At 36.9% G+C, this 20,278-nt stretch overlaps 1 protein-coding gene across 1 annotated transcript in view; it reads right to left on the bottom strand.

Annotated features, from left to right (window-relative positions):
• Nucleotides 1-20,278, bottom strand: part of PRKAR2A (protein kinase cAMP-dependent type II regulatory subunit alpha) — a 60,509-nt gene that overhangs the window by 13,854 nt on the left and 26,377 nt on the right. The window contains exons 3-5 of the mRNA XM_071756132.1: nucleotides 7,390-7,442; nucleotides 5,698-5,781; nucleotides 2,063-2,169 (exon numbers count right to left, since the gene is read on the bottom strand). Coding sequence (XP_071612233.1) covers nucleotides 2,063-2,169; nucleotides 5,698-5,781; nucleotides 7,390-7,442 — 244 coding nt within the window. The remainder of the gene's footprint in view (nucleotides 1-2,062; nucleotides 2,170-5,697; nucleotides 5,782-7,389; nucleotides 7,443-20,278) is intronic.

Raw genomic sequence — 20,278 nt, 5'->3', positions numbered from 1 at the left:
CAGAAGCAGTGATATTATCTTCCAGAATACCATTAGGCATGTAAGGAAAAAAAAAAAAAAAAAATCAACAAAAATGCAAGCAGGTGAAACTTCTCATGGTAAACAAGTATAGGAACACTCATTGGAGAGACCTGGCCTAGTATTGAGAGCAGAGCATCTTCCAGGATTTCTGGTGTGTCAGAAGGTTCAAGGAATGTAGTCTCTGTCATCCAGAAAGCTAAAGCTAAAGGAGCGAGCTGGGTCCATGAAGGCTGAGCAACATTCTTACCAGACACTTTTTACACCCTGCTGATCACTCACAGCTGAGACAGAGAAACCAACAGCATGCTAATTAGGTAAACTAAATAATAATTAGTGTTGATGAAAATTTTCACTAATTCTTGTCATGTCTAGTGTTTACTTAATGGTTCTCTGAGAGGTACCAGAAGCAACAATCTTTAGAGTTTTTTGATCTATAAGAGCCACCTGTGAGAAACCTAAAAGAAATGCAACAACTTCTTCCCATCCCTCAGCCTGAAAGTGACTTACTGGAGTCATTGATTACCTAACGACTACAGACACATAGCCTACAGCCAAATATTTAGCTGCCTATGGCCCAAGGACTAAATTGGTGAGGCAGCACTAGGTGACCTTGGCTTTACTGAGAAAACTGTTGCTGAACCGTGAAACAGTCTATCTGCTAAAGCCCTGCAAGATAAGAATAAAAGCACAGACCGAAGTGTAATTGTTGAGATGGTAATCGTTAAGAGTTCAAGGACTCAAAGGAAAAATACTGACATGAAAAAATATAAAACCTCAAGGAAAGAAAAAAAAAAAGGCAGAAAAGCAGAAGAAGATAACTCAGCAGGATTGTGGATCATCCTGTTCCAAGAGGCAGAGGCCAGTGCTGCCCCCCCTGACTGATGACTGCTCAATCAGCAGACTCATCAAGTGCCTTAGCAGTGATGCATACTCATGTTTAGCCACCCAACACCTTCATCCCAGCTCTAAACAGCTCCTGCATCTACGCTGCCTGCTGTCCTTCTGTGCTGCCTTCTGTGATAAATGACTAAAGTTACCCGGTGAGGAAGTACTACAAACAGAAGTCTTTTGGGGAAAAAGGACTGTGCTGGAAAGCCTAATTTTCTATGCAGACAAGGAGCTAAGAAGTTACATCTGCAGCACAAAGCCACTGTTCATTCAGACAGGAAGAAATTAATCGTCAGGGATATTTATTAGTGACATATTTTGAGTAACAAGATGTACCTATTGATACTTTGAAGGAGCCAGAGTCCTCTGAATTTGTACTTGCAGCCAAGTGGAAATACTGTAGCCAGAATTTCTTCCAAAAGGGTAAAATATATTAAAAAAATGTACATGTATACATATATTTATTAAATGGCTGTTGCACATATATATGTGATCTACATAATTATCATGTGAATTTGCTTGATGCAAGAAATCACAAAATGGCACCTTAAACTCTGCAAATACAAATTACTTGATGAACAGAAGTCACCACAAGCCTTTCTACAACTAGTGATCAAAAATAACTGGAAAGAGTCCAAGTTGTTCTATGGTAGCCACTACCATGAATTTTTATTTCCTATTTCCTTCCTCAAAATAATTTCCTATCCTTTACCACGTGGTTTCTCTTTGCTGCTTTTTCCCTTCTTTTCTTCAGAAAAAACACATCCTGGACTAGACACAGCACGTAGCATGGCTGCTTCTAAGCTATGCACATGCTAATAGGCACAGAAGCTAAATTGAACAAATCATAGGCAAGGTCATGCTGTGACCCTTCCCTCAAAGAATATGGTATTTGAACTTTTAAGCAGGGTCACAGAATGTGTTAAAACCCAGAAGGTTTGAAATGTCCACCTAGGCCAAATTTGATTGTCCCTGAAAAAATGATCCAAATGTCCATGGGGGCCTAAAGGTAAAAATGGAAAAATCAGAGTAAGTGGCAATGACTGCAAAAAGTTAATTTTCCTTCAGAAGCTGTCCTGCAGTTAGCATTCCCTGGCATTTCTAAGAAAAGAAAAAGAAACATACTCTACATTTCAAAGGTGCAGCTGCTTACCGTTCAACAACATAGAAGTTGTCGCCATCATCTCCTTGGTCAATCACGTGTTCTTGAGGTTTTACTTTCTTCTCAAACATGGCATCAAGGACCTGAGACAGCTGCTCCTATAAAACAAATAGGAAGGGGGGAGAAGTATTAAAAAAATTATAATTATCAAAAAACTTCACAGAAAAGCCACCTTAGCATTATTGTTGCACAAAGGAGAGTTCATCTGCTCTGATCTGGATAGTGCAGTTCAGACACATTGTGTTATTTTAACTTTATGTAAATACAACTGATGATTATATAAAATGTTGGTTTCCACCAGTAACTACCCTACTTGTTTCCAACTTATTCATATAAGTAATACACTTCCATTACAGAAGATCTATTATCTCAAACTACAAATACCACTTCAGCACCAAATGAGTATAATCAGCTCTCAGTGGGTATAACCTAACACAGCTTCACTGCAATGGAAACATATTGATTATGTCAACTGTACATGTATCATTATATTTATGCATAGAAATCACACCATGATTTATTAGTATCGTGTTTATACTTTCATAACCCAGGAGCCCCAGTTATGAGCAGGACTGTACTGAAAAAGCCTGTACAAACACACTTACTTCCCCAGATAGCCTGTGTCCTCGGAGACCCTTCAATTCTAGCATGAGATCAGACAGGTTCAGATGGAGAGCACATACTGAAAATAGGATAATGCTGGTCTGCACAGCAAACTTGAGCTAGGTATCTCTGATGAGCCATGACTAAAGTTTTGTAGGCAGCACAGCCAGAGAAGCCATGAAAGCTGAGAGATAATGCCATATTGGCCTTTCCTCAACACTGAGTTGCTTTATCATCTTTGTTATTTTGAAGCCCATTAACAACAGACTTTTCATTGCATTTTCAATAACCAGATGTTCAAAGTTGAAGATGTAGATGGCAGCTGAGTTTCTAAAAATATACTGCATGAACACACAAACATGTCTTTATGCTGCTAGATACAACCGAAATATTTACCACACCCTTTAAGTTGGAAATAACCATTGCAGCATCTGTAAGCACCACTATATTGAAAATACTGCCTATTTTTTCACAAGTCCTATTTCATTGTCTTTAAAAATTCTCCTGATACCTAAACTAAACAATCACTGCATGAGAGCCATTTAACCACAGATTTCACAGCATGCATTTAAGTAACAGCTGTCAGAAAACAAGCAACACAGATTTTTAAAAGCTTTTTAAAAATACTGTAACTGAGCAATGGTTTATTTGGGGGATATACAGTTAAAGACTTATTTTAAGTAAATAAAGCAACTGTGCTCTTCTGTCAATAAAGAGACAAGCTTAGCCAGATTTCTGAAGTGTAAAAAAGCCTCTTGGTTAAATATGGGCACTGAGCATGCTCAGGGTCCTTGCTTGTAAGGATGAGTGTTCAGTTGTAAATAGGATTCTACAGACTCATTTATAATAAACTGGAGCCTACACATGATACATCATACAGAGCTTTTAACAGGAAAAAAGTTTACCTACTCCCTCAGCCCTTTATATTGAAATAGAAGTCAGGTTTATCACTGGAGGTGCTCAAAATCTCATGGTTCAAGTCTGTGACAATCTCAATCTGTAAGTTCAACACAAACCATGCTAGAAGTGACCGATCCACCAGACGTTGGTCCTCGTGTTTGATAACAAGCATTGCAGCAACTATTCATGCAAGTGAAGACATTTAAAAGGGCTGTTGAGTCACTGGGCCTAAATTCAGCACAGCCAGTGGAAAAGGAATTATTTTGGAAAGGAATGATTTTGGTCAGGACATTTGAGTCACAAAATCATATTTACCCCTAAAAGGGTTTTAAGCAGTTTCATTGTCATTTGGTTTGTTTGCTTGCATTTAGCAGTTTTACATGGCACATTTTAGCAGTTAAGAAGCAAAAGAATTCCTCACAATTACTAAAGTACAATATACACTGAGCACAAGCAGCAGCCATGCATTCTGCCTTTTACTGGGTATTCTACAACCAACCTTCCAAACCAGTCACATTTTACAGAGAGAGAGTTAAAAAGAAATTACTGGAGGAGGGGTGAAAGCATGCAAGTTCCACACTCCCTTTACACCCATTACTGAGAAAGCTCTCCCCTCTCTGTTAAGTGCCCTTTACCATACTATAGTCAGTGTAAGTTCTCTCGTTCAGCCCCCTGCTATCTTTTAAAGCTCGAGCCTTTAACAGTTGTAATTAAGAATTTCTCAGCTGCTTAGACAACCTATCCCAGAAAGCAGTATTTTTCAAGGCCCACTTTCCCAGCTCAAATTTGGTTTTCCAAAACATCTCTGAATGCAAACTGGTTAACTTTTGTTTCTGGGTGATTTTGCTGGAAGATAAAAGATTGGCCTACTCAATGTGAATGGTGACCCCATTTTGTACAGACCCACACAGCTGCTCAATGTTCTTAAATATGTTTCATTTTTTGCTGTACATAATCAAGTTATTTGCAAAAGGCCCCTTTAAAAAGTCTTATGTAAACAGCCCTAATGAAAATAGGAATCCCTGAGCAGTGAAAGGCCAGTCATGAAAAGGACAGCTTTCAAGGAAGCTTTTTGACAGAACACTGATTCCTCAAGCCTGCTGCAATCAAAAGCTTTCAACAATTATTTTGAGAATGCAGTTCAGTGGCTCTTGGGGTTCACACAACAATTATTAGCTGGGAATACTTCCTGGATTTCAAGGAAAACTGAACATTTCTGAAACCATAAGCTATTACATCCATCCTTTCATTTCTCAGACAAAGCTCAGTGATTCACTCCAGCTGTTACCATCACTGGTGTTAACAGCTTTCACTCTTCCCCCAGACTACAGTAGATATGTCAGTTGTGTTTTCATAGAAATACTAAATCAGAGATGAAATGTGTTTGTTCTGAGGCCTCTCAGAGTCTGGATTAGAGGATTTCCAAAGGTCTGATCCTGAACTATGCTATGATCATCATTAAAGAAATTCATACCAATTAAGATTACTGTGTGAGAATAATGGAGACATTCATCATTAAAACCACTAAAACATTAAAATGCTGAGGCAACAAGCAATTAATAACCAACTTAACCAATAAAAATAAGACAACATTTTAGGAATAACCTAAAATATTACTTTATATTCATTTACAGAAAACATACTGATGTTGACATTTAAGAAAAAGGTGTGGCAATCTGAAGTCATACAAATGTAGACTGCCTTCAATATCACAATTGTCTAAATAATTTCCTTTTTATATAGCTCATAAAATTATGAACTGTTTCATAAGGAAAAGGAAATGTGCAATGCTACCCAACAGCAAATGCTGAAAGATGACCAAAAGAATTAAAACATCCAAATCAAACAAACAACAACAAAAAACCAAACACACCAAACCCACCCAACTTTAACACAAAAAAATTGAATTTGCACAGAGGAGGATCTGAAAATCATGGTAACTGACAATTTGACATTTGTTTATATTGTTCTTTGATTGCTGATACCCAAACATAGGCTCCTATCCAGCCTGTATATAACTAATAATTCCTGAACTATCACAATGCAAACAAGTGTCTGATCAAGCTATTACCTGTACCTACAAGCCATCAGCTCCATTTAAGATTTCCTTAAAATTATATTACCTGATCTAGGTTTTTGAAAAGCAGGATATCTTTACATGCTTCCTGCAGTCTGCATCGCTGTTCATCAGTTTTTGGATGAACTACCTTTAAGACAAAGTAAAACAAAACTGTTACAACAATAAAGAAATACAATTACAGACTGAACCTTCACTTCAGAGCAAAAAAATAAAAAAACCCAATAATGTTCAAGTATACATACTTTTTTGCTGTTCTCATAAACAGTTTTTATATATAAACATAGAAGGCAAGGCAGAAAGAAAGAGACATCAGAAATACAGTCTGCTGACAGATAACACATGCAAAGTTACAGTCAAGAAAGACAGGGAAGAAGAAGATTCTTTTTCCTTTCCCTTCCCTTCTCACCCAGCCACAGACGCAGGCAAGGCTTGAGCATTTGGAACAGAGGAAAAAGTCAACATTTTCCTTCCTAAACTCTGGCTATTTTAGTCCCATTATACTTATTGTTGGCATACACGTAGTTTATAAGATTTGATACATCAGTATCTCTGTTCATCTAAAAACAGAAGTTATCCAAGCAGCATATTTTTTTTCCAAGCATTTTTTAATTTTTATTTTTACTTAATGAAAGAGTTGCTGTTTGAGAGAGGTGTTTTTTTATTATTATTACATCTTTCCAATTATAAATACTTCATCAGGTTAAAGGAACCAACAGTGTCATTAAAATGTTTGTGTGTGTGCTTGCTGGGAGCTAATTATGAAAACATAAAAATATTAATTACCACACATTCATCACATGAACTGTGTTTCTGGAATAACAAGGATTCAAAAAACCCAGCTGCATTACTAGGCATTTCTAAAAATTCATTGTCCAAAGCTGAGCATATCTTGTTTTAAAAGAGAATTGAATACTGAATCAGCAGTCAGGAAAATTAAGACTTTTGATAGAATAAATGTATGCAGGGTTACAAACACTTGGATGATCAGATGCATTCATAGACTTTTTCCTTTTTATAGTATCTTATTTATGAAGTATCTTCATTATTTAAGAGAAATTAAACAAGACTTTGATTTTCATGGCAGAAGTGTAAGCATTCTTGAGGTGGAATCTGGAAATGGAACACCAGAAGCCCAGAAAGAAAACATTGACTCTCACCAGCTAGGATGCAAGATATGCTCACATAAAGCAGCTCTAGAGAAATGCAATTACAGTATCTGGACTTGCAATTCCTAAAAATTCTCACCTTACAAAAATGACAGAACAAAAGGTGGCCACAGTTTCAAAATATTTCAGCGAAGTATTTCTCCTACAGGCAGAACTGCTTTGACAAGAAAGGCAGTAAAAAAGCATGTGAGGAATTTTAAGCACTCATGAAGAAACAGCTGTGGTAAAGCTTAATTAATTCCTCACAACAGTACTGATGATTTGAGAATTGCCTCAACAAGCCTTTAAGATAATCGAGAAAGGAAAACATCCAAAATTTTAAAGAAGGTCTACTTAAGCACAGGGCTTGAGTCCTTTGAAGTATAATTGTATTAAAGCTATAGTGACTAAAAAAGCACGTGAGACAAAGTGGCCCTAAATTTCAAAGCAATGTCACTTTGTCAACGTCAGCATTCCACAGACTCCCAGAACAAAATGCACAAGTGGTGAGGAAAAGGTGACACACAGGCACGCTGACATCTGTCTGACTGTAGAGAGGATCATACACAGTGCACTTCACCCATTCTTACCCTTTGTTCTGTATCTTCTTCCTCTTCATCTGGGTTGAAAGCTTCAGCACAAACTTGGAAGAAAAAAAGAGGAAATGAGTAAAAAGAAGCAATTACATGAAAACAAACAAATAAGTTTAAATCCCCTTCTTCTATATTTTATTTTCCTACAGCAAAACCAAAACCACTTTGTTTTTTTATGTTAAGTGTCAGAGGCTTAAACACTGTGTATTCTCTGAGCAGACACAGCATGGCTGTTCTCAGATTCACATAAAATGTCTGTAATTTACAATAGAAAATAATCTTGCCTAGCAAGGACTTCGAAGCATGCACAGAGTTCTTTTCAATTCTTATCAAAGCTTAAGAGTCTCCAGTCAGATTAATTTACAAACACCTTCCCTAGAACACAGAGTAAAAATAGTGCAGCTCCCTTGCTTTGTTCTTTCCAATCCAATGTATATAGCAACAAAAAATAAAAGTACAAGGAGGTGTGTGGCACTCACTTGACCTCAAGCCAGTTCTCAAGCAATTATCTATATTTTGCATTTTTTTTCAATACAGAGAAGTGACATTTACACAGAAATTAACCGGAGAAATGAACAATCAGCCTGACCATAATATACTCTATGACAAAATAATGTCTAGTCCTATGTTCCTATATCTCATTACATTTGAATCAAATTAATATCAAGTTGCAATATAAACACAACTATAAAAAACACAAACTGTAAGTCTTAAAAAAACCAAACAAAACCAAACCAAAACAACAAAAAAAAAAACCACAAAAAAAAAAACAAAACCCCACAAAAAAAAAAAAAAAAAAGAACGTTTGTGGAAATACACTGCAGTGCATAGGAACAAGTCTCTGCCAAACATACCATAATAACTACAGGATCAATTCAAAGAGAAGCAATTATATGGTGAGCTTCTGTAATTTCAATCCACTTTTCTTTGGTTTTACTACTTCAGAAAAGGCTTATTTTTGCTTAACAGTTATGTTGTTACACAATTTTACAATATTAAACACAGACACCTTTAGCTGCCAGAAGCCTACATCTCTAGCTCAGACTTTATGATTAATTTGTGGGCTTTGCAGTTCTTATGTGTCGAAGTGAACCCTATGAACCCTACATCATAACTACTTGTACTGATTGTCAGTGAAAGTGACTGTTTTCATCTTTCTGCTCTTACTTTAATAAGGGTGGTCTTACTTCAGAGGCTGTATTGCTACTTGTAGAATTTTACAAGGAAACACAGGCAAGCATTTTTCTTTGTACTTGATCCAGCATCCTGACAATAATGAAGACTTGGCAGAATGCCCAGAAGCTCACTGCAATGACATCTACCCACTGAATGGACATAGAAAGTATAAATAAAAATAAGCAGAGTTAAAATAAAAATCTAGAAGGCCTAGCATTCAGCGATTACAAATAATTTCAAGACCCATACAGGACTATTGACCTTCTCATCATGTTTTCAAAAGGACTATAAAAAAAATGCACAAGTCCAGCATAATATGTTAGGAAAGATTTTTTGTTTGGGTTTTTTTTCCCTGCCTAAAAGGTACACATCTTTGTTAACATTAGATTTTAATTGCTTTTGGGTTGTTTTTTTCCCTGAAGAGGTTAAAGAGACTGGAATACAACACAAGTATTTAATTTATTAAACCACTATAATGTAATCATTAAGCATTGGAAGAGTAGTTATTGCTCATAAAATAAGGCAAGCATAGCACTGTCTCTTCTACTTTGCACAATTTAACAATATAGAAATGGTGTGTTAACAGTGCATCTACAACAAACACAGGCTTTTAGTTTAATGGAGTGCTCCACCACATTTAGGGCAGATACTTTACCAAAAGGACAAACAGGATTCTTCTCAAGATAAAAAAAAGTATAGTCCACCACATGGTCCAAAGATGACTGTATTATGGGAAGGTAGATGCCTACAGAGCTGCAGATCTTGGACTGATAGGCAAGGATCCACTTAATATGCAACACAAAGGCAATAACAAAGGGAACATTATTAGCATTTTGGTGTGAACACTTTCCTCCTCCTTGCATTTTACAGTAAGGATCAAGGCCTACTGTGAAAGCTTTCGATTTTCGAGGAAGGAACATTTTCTTAGAAGAAAGGCTCCTTTAAACATTATGGTGAAACTGGAGATTAAAAGTATCTTTATTTTTTACAAAAAGCGTATTTTACCAGTAAATAGAGCTCACTTTTTCTTATGCACCAAAATATGTACTATAAATGCACTTACGTATGTTTCTGACAGTACCTGTATATATCAGGCAATATATATGTGTGTATATATATATATACACACACACACATATATATATATATATATATGAATTCAGAGTATTAGAGCAAAATTGTGCCTTAAAGCATGCAGTGATCAGAACAACATAGTTGTCTACAACTTCAGTATCAAATGGCTTTGGCTGTGATTTGTACAAGTAAGTTTCCCTTATTTCATCTTGCCTAGAAAGGGGAAAAGCAGCTTCATAAAGGCTGCTAAGGGTACAGATTACAACTTTAGGGCCCCTCCCTTACATATGGAAATCACTTCTGTAGTGACCATGAATGGGCACCACAGAAGTACAACAGAAATGTGGCAAAAATACTGCTTCTTCCCATGCTGTTGCACAGAAAGCCTTCCCATTATACTTTTCATTCTTCAGCCTCCTGCTGAGATTCCTTTTTCATGTAGAAGCAGTAGGGCAGACATTTTGGACCTGGATTGACAGCTCTGACTGACAGAACTTTGTTTACATGCAGGCAGCTGTAACACTTCATGCAACATACCTGTTGTAGGATGGTTAAAAAAAAAAAGGGGAGAGAGACAAAAATTATTAATCCTGACCTCAAGATAAAATTAATATTTTGATATGCTGGAAAGCTGACGGCCAACTCATATCATAACAACCAACAGCATTTTCCAAATATTTTAAACCATGACTAATGCAAAGAAAAGGCAAATATTACGTCAACACCTTCCTGTGGCTTATTTCACAATAGATTCCATTTTTCTTTAAACTATTTGTGCAAGACCTGTGTGTCACTCTTACCTTCAACATGTTTTAGGTTATCTGTGCTCAGATAACCTGAAAGACAAACTCCTGTAACTACCCTAAATTGAGCAACCCCTGTCAGAAATCTATGGAAGTTAATTTTAGGACTCCTGAAGATTAGTTACTTGCAAGTCACAGTACAGCCAGTCCTAATGAAAAGCCATTTGATCTTTCATCTTCATGAAGTGAAACCATACTTTCTCCACTATTTTATAAATAACCAAATTTACTTATTATGTATTTCACAGTGCCCCAGTAAAACAGGTACTTCAAGGCAAGTTTTCTCTTACAAGATTAACCTGAAAAAAAAAAAAATCCGTTGGTAACATCTTTTCAGACTCATTCAAACAGTGGTTGGAAAGGACCTCTCTGAAGGTCAGCCAGTCCAACACACCCCTTCAACGGGAGCTATTTGCAGTTCTAGGTTGGGGCTGACCTGGAAATCTCCCTGGGAGAAGCCTGCACACCTCTCCAGCACTGCACCACTCTCCAGGGGAAGTATTTCTTAATCTGCAACCTAAAGCTCACAAATATCGATGTAATTTGAAGAGAATTCTGAAATCACACCTTTCCTATGTGAGATTTTCAGCACAACTCTGCCCTTGAGCAAATGCTAAGCATGAATGCATCAGTGAAAGTTATTAAAGTGTGACACATACCCATTAACGTATTTCCAATACTACAGCTCTATCAGCACATATCATGCTGATCAAGCTTCCTTCCACATCTACCCACATAGATGTTCAAATAGCTTTGGAACATAAAAAACAGATTTCTGTTTTAAGATGCTTTAAGATAAAAAGAAACTCAGGCTTTTATCCTACCATCTACATTTGGTCTCAGATTCTGCAGCTTCTACAGCTCGTTTAACTTTCTCCTCATGCAGCACCTTCTTTGGCTTTCAAGAACAGGCACATCTGTTAACACTTTTGAAGGCTCAGAAATGATACAACTCGATCACTTTGTTATGCAGGTGACAGCCTCAGAAAGCAAAAGTTTTTCTAGCTGTAGCAATGCCATAAGCAGTGGATGGGTGAGCAGTAAGCAAGGGGTGTGGAGAGAATGAGGAACAAGAAAAGTTTGCCAGTACAAACACCCCCATTGCCTATGCAAATTTTAATGCCTCCCAAAATAATATTGTTCCACAAAATACATTTTGCCATGGCCAAGGCCCTTGAACTCTATGCAAAGCTGCATAATATTTGAGCATTTAGCCCCCACAGGCAGATAAAGTCTTTGTGAGACATACAGACCATCCTGTAGTTGAGATAGCACTTACTTTTCTTCAAAAGCATAAAAATTTTCTTATCAGACACAAAACCTCTACATTTCATGTAAAGCGAATGCTTTGTTGATACTTCTGCTGTTATTGGAACAAGTAGCAAAGACCTGCTCTGTCATACACTCTGCAATTTTGGATAGCACTTCCTGTGCTAGGGAGTGAAATCCTATTCACTCCTCTTCTGAGGATTCATTTCACTGCCTTCAATGGATCTCATGAGAGCCGTGCATGAACATCCACCCAGACCAGTACATGCAGAACAACTTTTCCAGTTATTTATTCAGATTGGTGAACCTGCACTACATTTAAGGCTACATTCTTTACATTTGAGCTTGCCAGAGCTTCAAACATTTTGTATGAGACAGGTTTGTCTGTCAAGGGACAGATGCACAGACTCTTCCGGGAGCACAACGCCAGCTGGAAAGGTGACCACTTCCAGTGCCTTGTCATTCCCTCCCTGACAGCTGAGTTACTAAAGCAGGCACTTTCAAAACAATGTAGCTGAGAGGAATTTAGGAAGCTAAAATAGAGCTTATACATAGGCCTTCAGGGGCACAGATCTTCTACACTTGGGAAATAACTTGACGTTTCCTCTCACTTCTGTTGCTGGATAGTTCAGAACTTTTTGGTTTAGAAATCACACTTTGTTTCCCAAGTTAAAGATCTTGCCATAACAAAGCAGATGACAAATTCATACTTCAAACCAGTAAGTGGGAAACGGAACTTGCACCTATTTGCACTGCCAGAACAATTTTCACATTTATGGTAGTTAGAATGAAAAGTAATACTGAAACCCAAAAAACATTTAAGTCATCTGCAGGAAATCCAGCTGTTTCAGCCTTCAGTTCACTGACAAGAATAAAAATAAAGTATAAATTTTTTAGTTAAAAATTAGGTTATTGTGCCAACCCAAAACTCAGATCTCAAGTCGTAAAGACTGGTCTCTCTCTGTATGTGCCATATGAAAATCCCCAGATGCAGGAGTAGCCACAGCAGTGCCACCTTGATGCTTCCTTCTTAATTCTCTAAGAGGCATAACTGAGAAATGATTTACAATAAATTGGATTTGAGCAAACAACACCCCCTCAATCTTTGTCAAATACAAAGGCAGAATATTCAACTATAAACCACTTGTGTGGCCACATATGTCAACCACGTGTAAGATTTTTCAGTTGAGAAATACTTAGAAATAATGACTTTAAACAGCAAGGAAAAGAACTGATTTTCAGTTCTGGAAGCAGCTTCAAGTTTCATTTAAAATTATAAAGAAATCAAAAGAAAATCAAGTCAGTTCTTCACAGAATTATTCTGCCTTACAGATTAACTATGAAGACAGAAAGTCACTGTGTGGCTCTGCCAAATCAGCTCAGTCCAGCAGGGATTACAGGTCGAGGCAAACCTCCCAAAGCCTGCCTGGGAAGATTCAGAGATGATTTTATCAGGGAAAGAAGCCTCTAAGACACTGATAAAAATTTTGAGACCCTACAATCCTGCCTTGCCTCACCCAGCTCTGCCAATGGTGCCTCTCTGTACACACACAGCAACAGGTAACTTAGGGGCAGAAAGGAGAAAATGTCCATCTGGCTAACCCAAAGCTTTGCTTCTGTCCCTAATCACTTTGAAAATGCCCATTTCTAATATGGGCATTATTGCTACTTCTCAAGGCCCACTATTTCACTACAGCACTAAAACTGAGGTCACAGGCAGGGCTTGAAGGGACCCACTCCAGTTCACAGCTACTCCAAGGCACAATTCTGGGCAGAGTTTTTTGCCCAGGGAGGATGGAGCATTGGAACCATTAAAGGGAAGTGGATGATGTATTGGAGTGCCTGCTATCCTTGCTTCAGAAACCTTTGATAACCATTTCTTCAGTATGATGATATACTTTCCAGTAGTACTACTACCTAAATCAGACTTTTCCAGCTTGTTTTCTTTCCATCATAGCAAGACAGAAAAACAACAGCTACAGTGACAATGTGATAAAACTGTAATGCCAGTGTCACACACTCCTACTCCATACTACAATTCAGTTATGAGTTCAGAGCAGACTGCATAATCAATGATATATGCTGTATTTTATGATAATGTGGGTTTTTTTCTTTGCAGGAAATCTAACTCTACATCTCTTCTCCCAACAGTACTGGCAACACAGTAAGTCCTTTAAGATTATTGCAATTGAAATCTATTTCCATATACATATGTTTTATATATTCTGAATGAATGCAATAAAGATATTTAAAAATGCATGTAGATTAATTAAAATCTGTTAAGTGTTAATCTAAAAGGCTTTATTATCAGATATAGAGTAAAACAATTTAGACAGTGCAGGGCAGCAGAGCAGCCATTAAGATGATACAGCCTACAGCCACAAATTAATTTTTTTTCCACTACAGGAAGATTTGGCAAAGTATTTAAAATTACTGTTCCCTAAAGGGAAGAAAGAGCTCTCACCATGAAAGACCTAGAATAATAAACAAAAAGAAAATAACCACAGTCTCTTAGATTTATACCTTTATGTACATATAACTAAAGCATTACATCAAGACAATACTGCTTCAAGAAGATCTTAAAGAGAAAAATAAAGCATTTTTAACTTATAATACAAAGCATTCCTACTTAATTATTATTTCTAGGTAGGCTTTTGTTCAGGGTTTGGTTTTTGTTTTGCTTAACTCCTTCTGCAACTTGCAAGCGTGGAAACAGCCCTGACTTCACTCACAGTCCTTGCTTTGCCACAGCCACCCCACACATGGCAGGGCCATACAGCACAACACAAATAATAGACCAAAGGCTCCTCACCACACTTGAGAAGCTGCTCACAGGATCTATTATGGAAAGACATCTCACATCCAAGTCAGAGGTGAATGGGATGGGGGGGAGCAAAAAGCACACTGCTGAACAGCAAGGAAACTTCAGAAGACAATTCTCAGCCTGTGTATCTTTATTTAAATCAGCCTCCTACTCAGAAGCAATTAAAAAAAAGTCCATGAAGGACTGGGGACAGAATTCTCGTAGACTCTTCAGTATAATCAGATGAACATGATTCATCTTTTTCCTTCTTTCTTTTTAAAACAAACAGCTGCTTATTGTATTTGCTTTATGTAGATGCCTGTTGAATTATAGAGGGACCCAACTTTTATTTAGCGCTTTTACGTATGAGTTATGTAAAGCACTTTAGATTATTCTCCCACTTTGTGTGCTCACAAGTGGTTCAAGGGTGATACCATCCTGCACAGGAGCCAGGTGCTGGAGAGGAACAACAATGAAGTCATTGGGCTACTTGGTTTCATAGAATAAAACACTGGCAAAAATAACTAATACAGTGCTTCTAGTTCATCTAAATACACATTTGTGCATTCGCTCCAACAATTTCACAGAATTCCTAGGCTGCAATTTTGATAATTTGAAATCTACAGTTTTCAGAGGACATATCACAAAAGCACTCTGTAGATAAAATACAGCACTCTGCAAGAAGTGTCTCTCCTGTACAGCTGGAAAAGCCACAGGACAGGATTACCTGATGTCACAGAAATCATCTGCTAACTAAGGCACCACTACAGCTCCTACACTTTTGGTTTCCATGTCTGCTCCTAACAGTAGAGATCATCATGAAACAGGAGAGTCATCATGAAATACAAAAACAACAAAAAGCTTTCCATCACAATAGAGGAACAACTAAAACTAGGAAAGTTTTCCATGTGGCGGTAACAAAGGAGTTCACAGCTCTGACACAACCAACCAAACCCAAAATATTGACCTTAGTATTTAAACAGTAATTTAAATTTTGCTGCTTTTGTTTCCAACTCACCTTGCTACATAAAGGGAAATACCTTAAAATGGCAGGAGGGTATTTTAGAGTTATACAGGATTACTATTCCCTGTGGTGCAGCCTGAGAAATTAAAATGAAGTAAGCTTTATTATTTCAAGTTAAGAAATCAGAAGACTGAAATGGATAAACATGCTGCTGACCTTGTTCAAGCCTTCTAAGAGAGCCTTACCGATGAGATAGTCACCCATAAAAAAGGTCTCCTGGAAAACATGATGCTACTACTATTTCAGAGCACCCAGCTTTACAATTGTAGAAGTAAAGCTTCTGCTTTAATGATCTTCCATTTTAGCCCATCACATAAACCCTACCAGATTTCTAAATGGTTTTGTAACCAATGCAGACAGAAGCAGAAATTAAGCACCAAAAATGTTAATGTCCCTGATGAACACAGTAATACTTTATCTCAATTAAAAACAGCATGGAGAATGTTCATTTTACATTTAGTTTACATCAAAACACAAGTTCCAAGGAGTGGCTCAAATACATACAAAAAAGGGACATATCGTTTTACAGGGTTTAGTTGCCAACAGTAGATAGCAAATATAATCTAGCTGAGGAAGAAAACAGAAAAAGCGTTTTTCAAATCCAGAAGTAAGAAATTCTCTTTCAGTTTCTAGACCAAGGGACTTTTTGTTTCTACAGTAGCAACTCTGATGTGTGAATTGCCAAATAGGGCACACAAAAGAACTACCAGCATCTTGGGAAAACTGAAGCACTTGTGTGTTAAGAGCAAAGCAGATACTTAACATTGAAAATTACCCACATCTTTCTGACATATATCGTGACAAAGAACTGAAGGATGTCGAAGTTTTAGAAGGCATTTTTGAAATTAACAGTTTAGCAACTCAGATATGATTTTTAAAGATTCTTAGAGAATGTCCAAATAGATGAAAAATCACTTTACTCCTAATGGAACCAGTATTGCCTATTTACCTGGAGCAACAGTGAACAGTACAAAACCAGCATAGTTTTGACCCAAAAGGATTGTTTATAGAGTAATGACACGAAAGCCCCCAGGTTTCCCTGTACTTTGAAATGACTGCTTCCCACCCTGGAACAAAGGCAAAGCAGGGAATGTGGAAACTGACTGTCCAAACCCTTAAAGTAAATCCCAGCAGCTACCACCATTTCATTGTAGCTACTGAACAACTCAAATGCCCCAGTGACTGCTGGTTATGGGGAAGGTGTAACTATAGGATTTGATGAAACTCATCTTCAGGATGAGTCAGCTCTTGGCTTTAGTGGCTCACTGAACCACCAGATTTCATTTATGGAAAATACACAGTTGAAGAAATCTGGCAAAAAGCTAATATTAAGCAAAACTTCATCAGTTAGAAGTGTGTTTTATTTACAACCACTCAGTTCTCTGTTTTTCTGTTGCAGAAGATTAGAGAGTTAAAGAAGATTACAATCCTTCCTGTGCCAAATTTTGGAGACCTGGGGAAAGCATAAATCCAGAGATGCTAATTCAATCAGGTAAGTGCTGCAGGCAGCCAAGTACCCATGGACAAGTCAGCTCCCAAAGTCAAGCCTTGATTTAAGCCTCACTTTAAATGAGCTCACTATGAGTGCTCACAGCAATTCCTAACAGAGATTGCTTTAAATCTACTATATTTCCTGTAGCTAGTTTTTTAGCATGCTGACTAAAGCTTTGCAGTATTTGGAGTATACATCATCTCATCAAGGTCTTCTGGTGCTAAAAGTGACGGCATGAAGTTTCTGAAAATACTTAGGATATCCTTTTATATTTAAAGGATGATTGAACTTTTCTGTTCTTCAAGGACTATTCAACCCATTTCACATTTAATCTGAAGTTAAACAATCTTAAGTTTCTATGTTTCTATTAATCCATGTAAGAGCATAACATCTACAATTTTGTCTAAAATTTATACTAAAAAAGGGATAGAGATGCCTTATTTATTCACAAGAAAAATGCGAAGTGCGTCTAACTCCTAAAGTCACTACAAATATATACATCACAGCACAGTTATCCATTAAGTAAAAAATTGCCTGTTCAGTCCATATCATTATATACATTTCAACACTTACTCCAGTGTGTTTATTTCATATTCTTTTGCAAAAAAAAACAGGTGGGAATATTTTCTTTTGGGCTTTAATTCACATGTTAAAACATAGCTTGGATTCAAAACAAAAGGAAAAGCTCCTTTTTTCCATCAAGTCAAAAAAAAAAATTAAATTTTAAGAAATCAAAGTGAGAGAATGAAATTTTATTTTCAAAATCAGCTGAAGGCTGATATTTTCAAAAGTATGTATCTTAAGATATTGGCTTGATATGTAGGTTTTTTAAAGATCTTTAATGTAAAAGTTAAAACACCTGCACCTTTTGCTTGAATATTTCTGAAAAACTGATCCTTACTGCATTAATTGCTTAACAAATGTGCATATCTATACCTTGTTCTCCCAATAAATAGCAGGACTAATTTGAGTTAAAATATTTTAACTCAGATTAACAATTTTAAACATTATGTAACACTTGTGTGATATATTCTTTAAATATAATTAAAAAATAAAAATTGAATTAATTCTACTCCGTTGTAGCACTTATATTTATCTGTATTTGCACTGACTAGATTGGATCAGTTTTCATCTGACCAGGTATTGCACTTGCCTAAGTTTTAAATAAGGATGCATATTATGTACTTTTTGTCATAAAAAGAATCTAGCAATTACAAACAGAATTATTTACAACAGTGTGAAATCCAAGAAATTGTTAAGTCACGACTGTTAATTCCCCAAAATAAGCTTTTCATTTTTCACTGAATGCCAATTAAATCCCAATATTGCAAACAGAGAAAACAAGCCTTTTTTGTTTAATGAATAATGATTCAGGCACTTTCTTACAGGAGAACACCCACACAATTTATCACCATTTTCATCTGTCATCCTACACACTTGGATTTTGCTCATATCAACATTTTTCAAAATGAATTATTTTCCCTCTAGTTATGGTATCAGTTTTGCAATCATTAGGGCTAGGAAAAAGAATTACAGAAGCATCAGGCTGTTGAAGTAAGAAAGTTTTTCATGCCATTTGTAAAAATGTGAATTTCTGGACTCGAAAGTCTCTTACAATTTATCAACTGCCTGAACATCTTTCAGCAGAATTTATTATGCCATGAGTTTTGTAAAACAGTGTTTGTAAGACATAACCAATAGAGAAATTCATTAAATGGCTGCAAGTGATCGTGATATTCAAGTCATCCTCTGATAATCTGGTAGCCTGGTAAGTAGAAAGCAAAGAGAATGGCACAGAGAAAGTTAAGTTACTCAGTCGTCCTCCCTTGATGATTTTAAGTGATGAGATTTTAGTAGATTTTCTCTGCAAGAGAAAATATTCAAAGCAACTTCCTAAAAAAAGTGTTGCCTCTTGCTTTATTGCTAAGTATTTAGGTGTCCTAGTTTAACAGGATGATATTCTTTACCAAATACTAACATGCTGCATGGCAATAATTAAAAACTAGTTTCCCTAGATTATGTAATTTAATTATTCTGTCTATATATTTTTTGAATGTGAAAACTGTACTCTCATTCCTATCCCAGAGAAGCCAAAAGAGGATTGAGGAGCCATGCACAAGAGAGATAAATTATACCTGGTCACCCGGAAAAACAAGAGATAATTGGAGGAAACAGATTAAAACCTTCAATCACACAAGTATGGTGTCATATTTCGTCAGATTTTTTTCTGTCCCATGAAGCAAGTGGGTGTTTCATGGAATGAATCAAAGGTGTCTAGAAAAAGCAATACAGAAATCTAGCAAAAAAAAAAACCACTTTACTTTTCCAAAACATGCTAAAACTAAAAGAGAAGCTATGCTCAAGTGAAACTGTAGTCAGTGAGACTGCCACACTCTTCATTCAAAAACCACAATTAACTTTCATTCATGTCCTCAAGACACAAAATTCTCTTAAAAGCTATGTATCTGTTGTTATAGCAGGACAAATATCAATGCTCGTTTTCCTTTACTGTTGAGATAGCTTAGACATCATTACTTCAGAAAGGAGGTGTCACCTCCCTTCAACCTGCAGTCACCAACCCCAGTCTGAGATACTCCCTGGTGTCCTCTGCAGTCTCTTTCACTACAGAAAAGGAGACTACTAACACAAAAAGTTTGGCTAGAGACTAAGTGCTTGGAGGAAGATCAAGAAACAATCATGCAAGTATGAATTTTGGCACAGTCCAGCTCCTGGGGGGAAGGAATTTGTATAGTTTCAAGGCCATCCAAACCAAACCTGGGCAGACAGAGGCAGTCAGCAAGCCCCATAACTGGCATTACTTGCACTAGCAGAAGGCTCAGACATCTCTAATCTACTTAAAGCAGCAGCAAGGAGACTGTTGGACTGGGTAATTAGGACTGAAATTGCCCGTGGCACCACAGTCTGTGGCATCCTACAGATAGGAGATTTTAAAATTAGTGGGTTGGGCATTTTTCTTTTTAATATCCACATAGCAATAAGCATATTGCAGAGGGTCATTTTAATCCAGCTTGTACATAAATTAGAACTGACTGACACAATGCTTGGGGTTTCTGCACACCTCATGGCACACCAACACGTTACACAGCCAAACATGCTTTACACAAGTAATCTGTTCATTAGAGAAATTTCTACTGGAACATCAAGCTCTCATTTCTCTCTCTCCCTCCCAACATTTCCTAGAAAAGGCTGTTTCTCTTCCTAAGAAGACTACTTTACCACTCTGC

Source organism: Heliangelus exortis, chromosome 12, assembly GCF_036169615.1.
Source record: "Heliangelus exortis chromosome 12, bHelExo1.hap1, whole genome shotgun sequence".
Lineage (NCBI taxonomy): Eukaryota > Metazoa > Chordata > Aves > Apodiformes > Trochilidae > Heliangelus > Heliangelus exortis.
The sequence above is the reverse complement of the archived record's forward strand: the minus strand, read 5'-3'. Positions and strand labels throughout refer to the sequence as shown.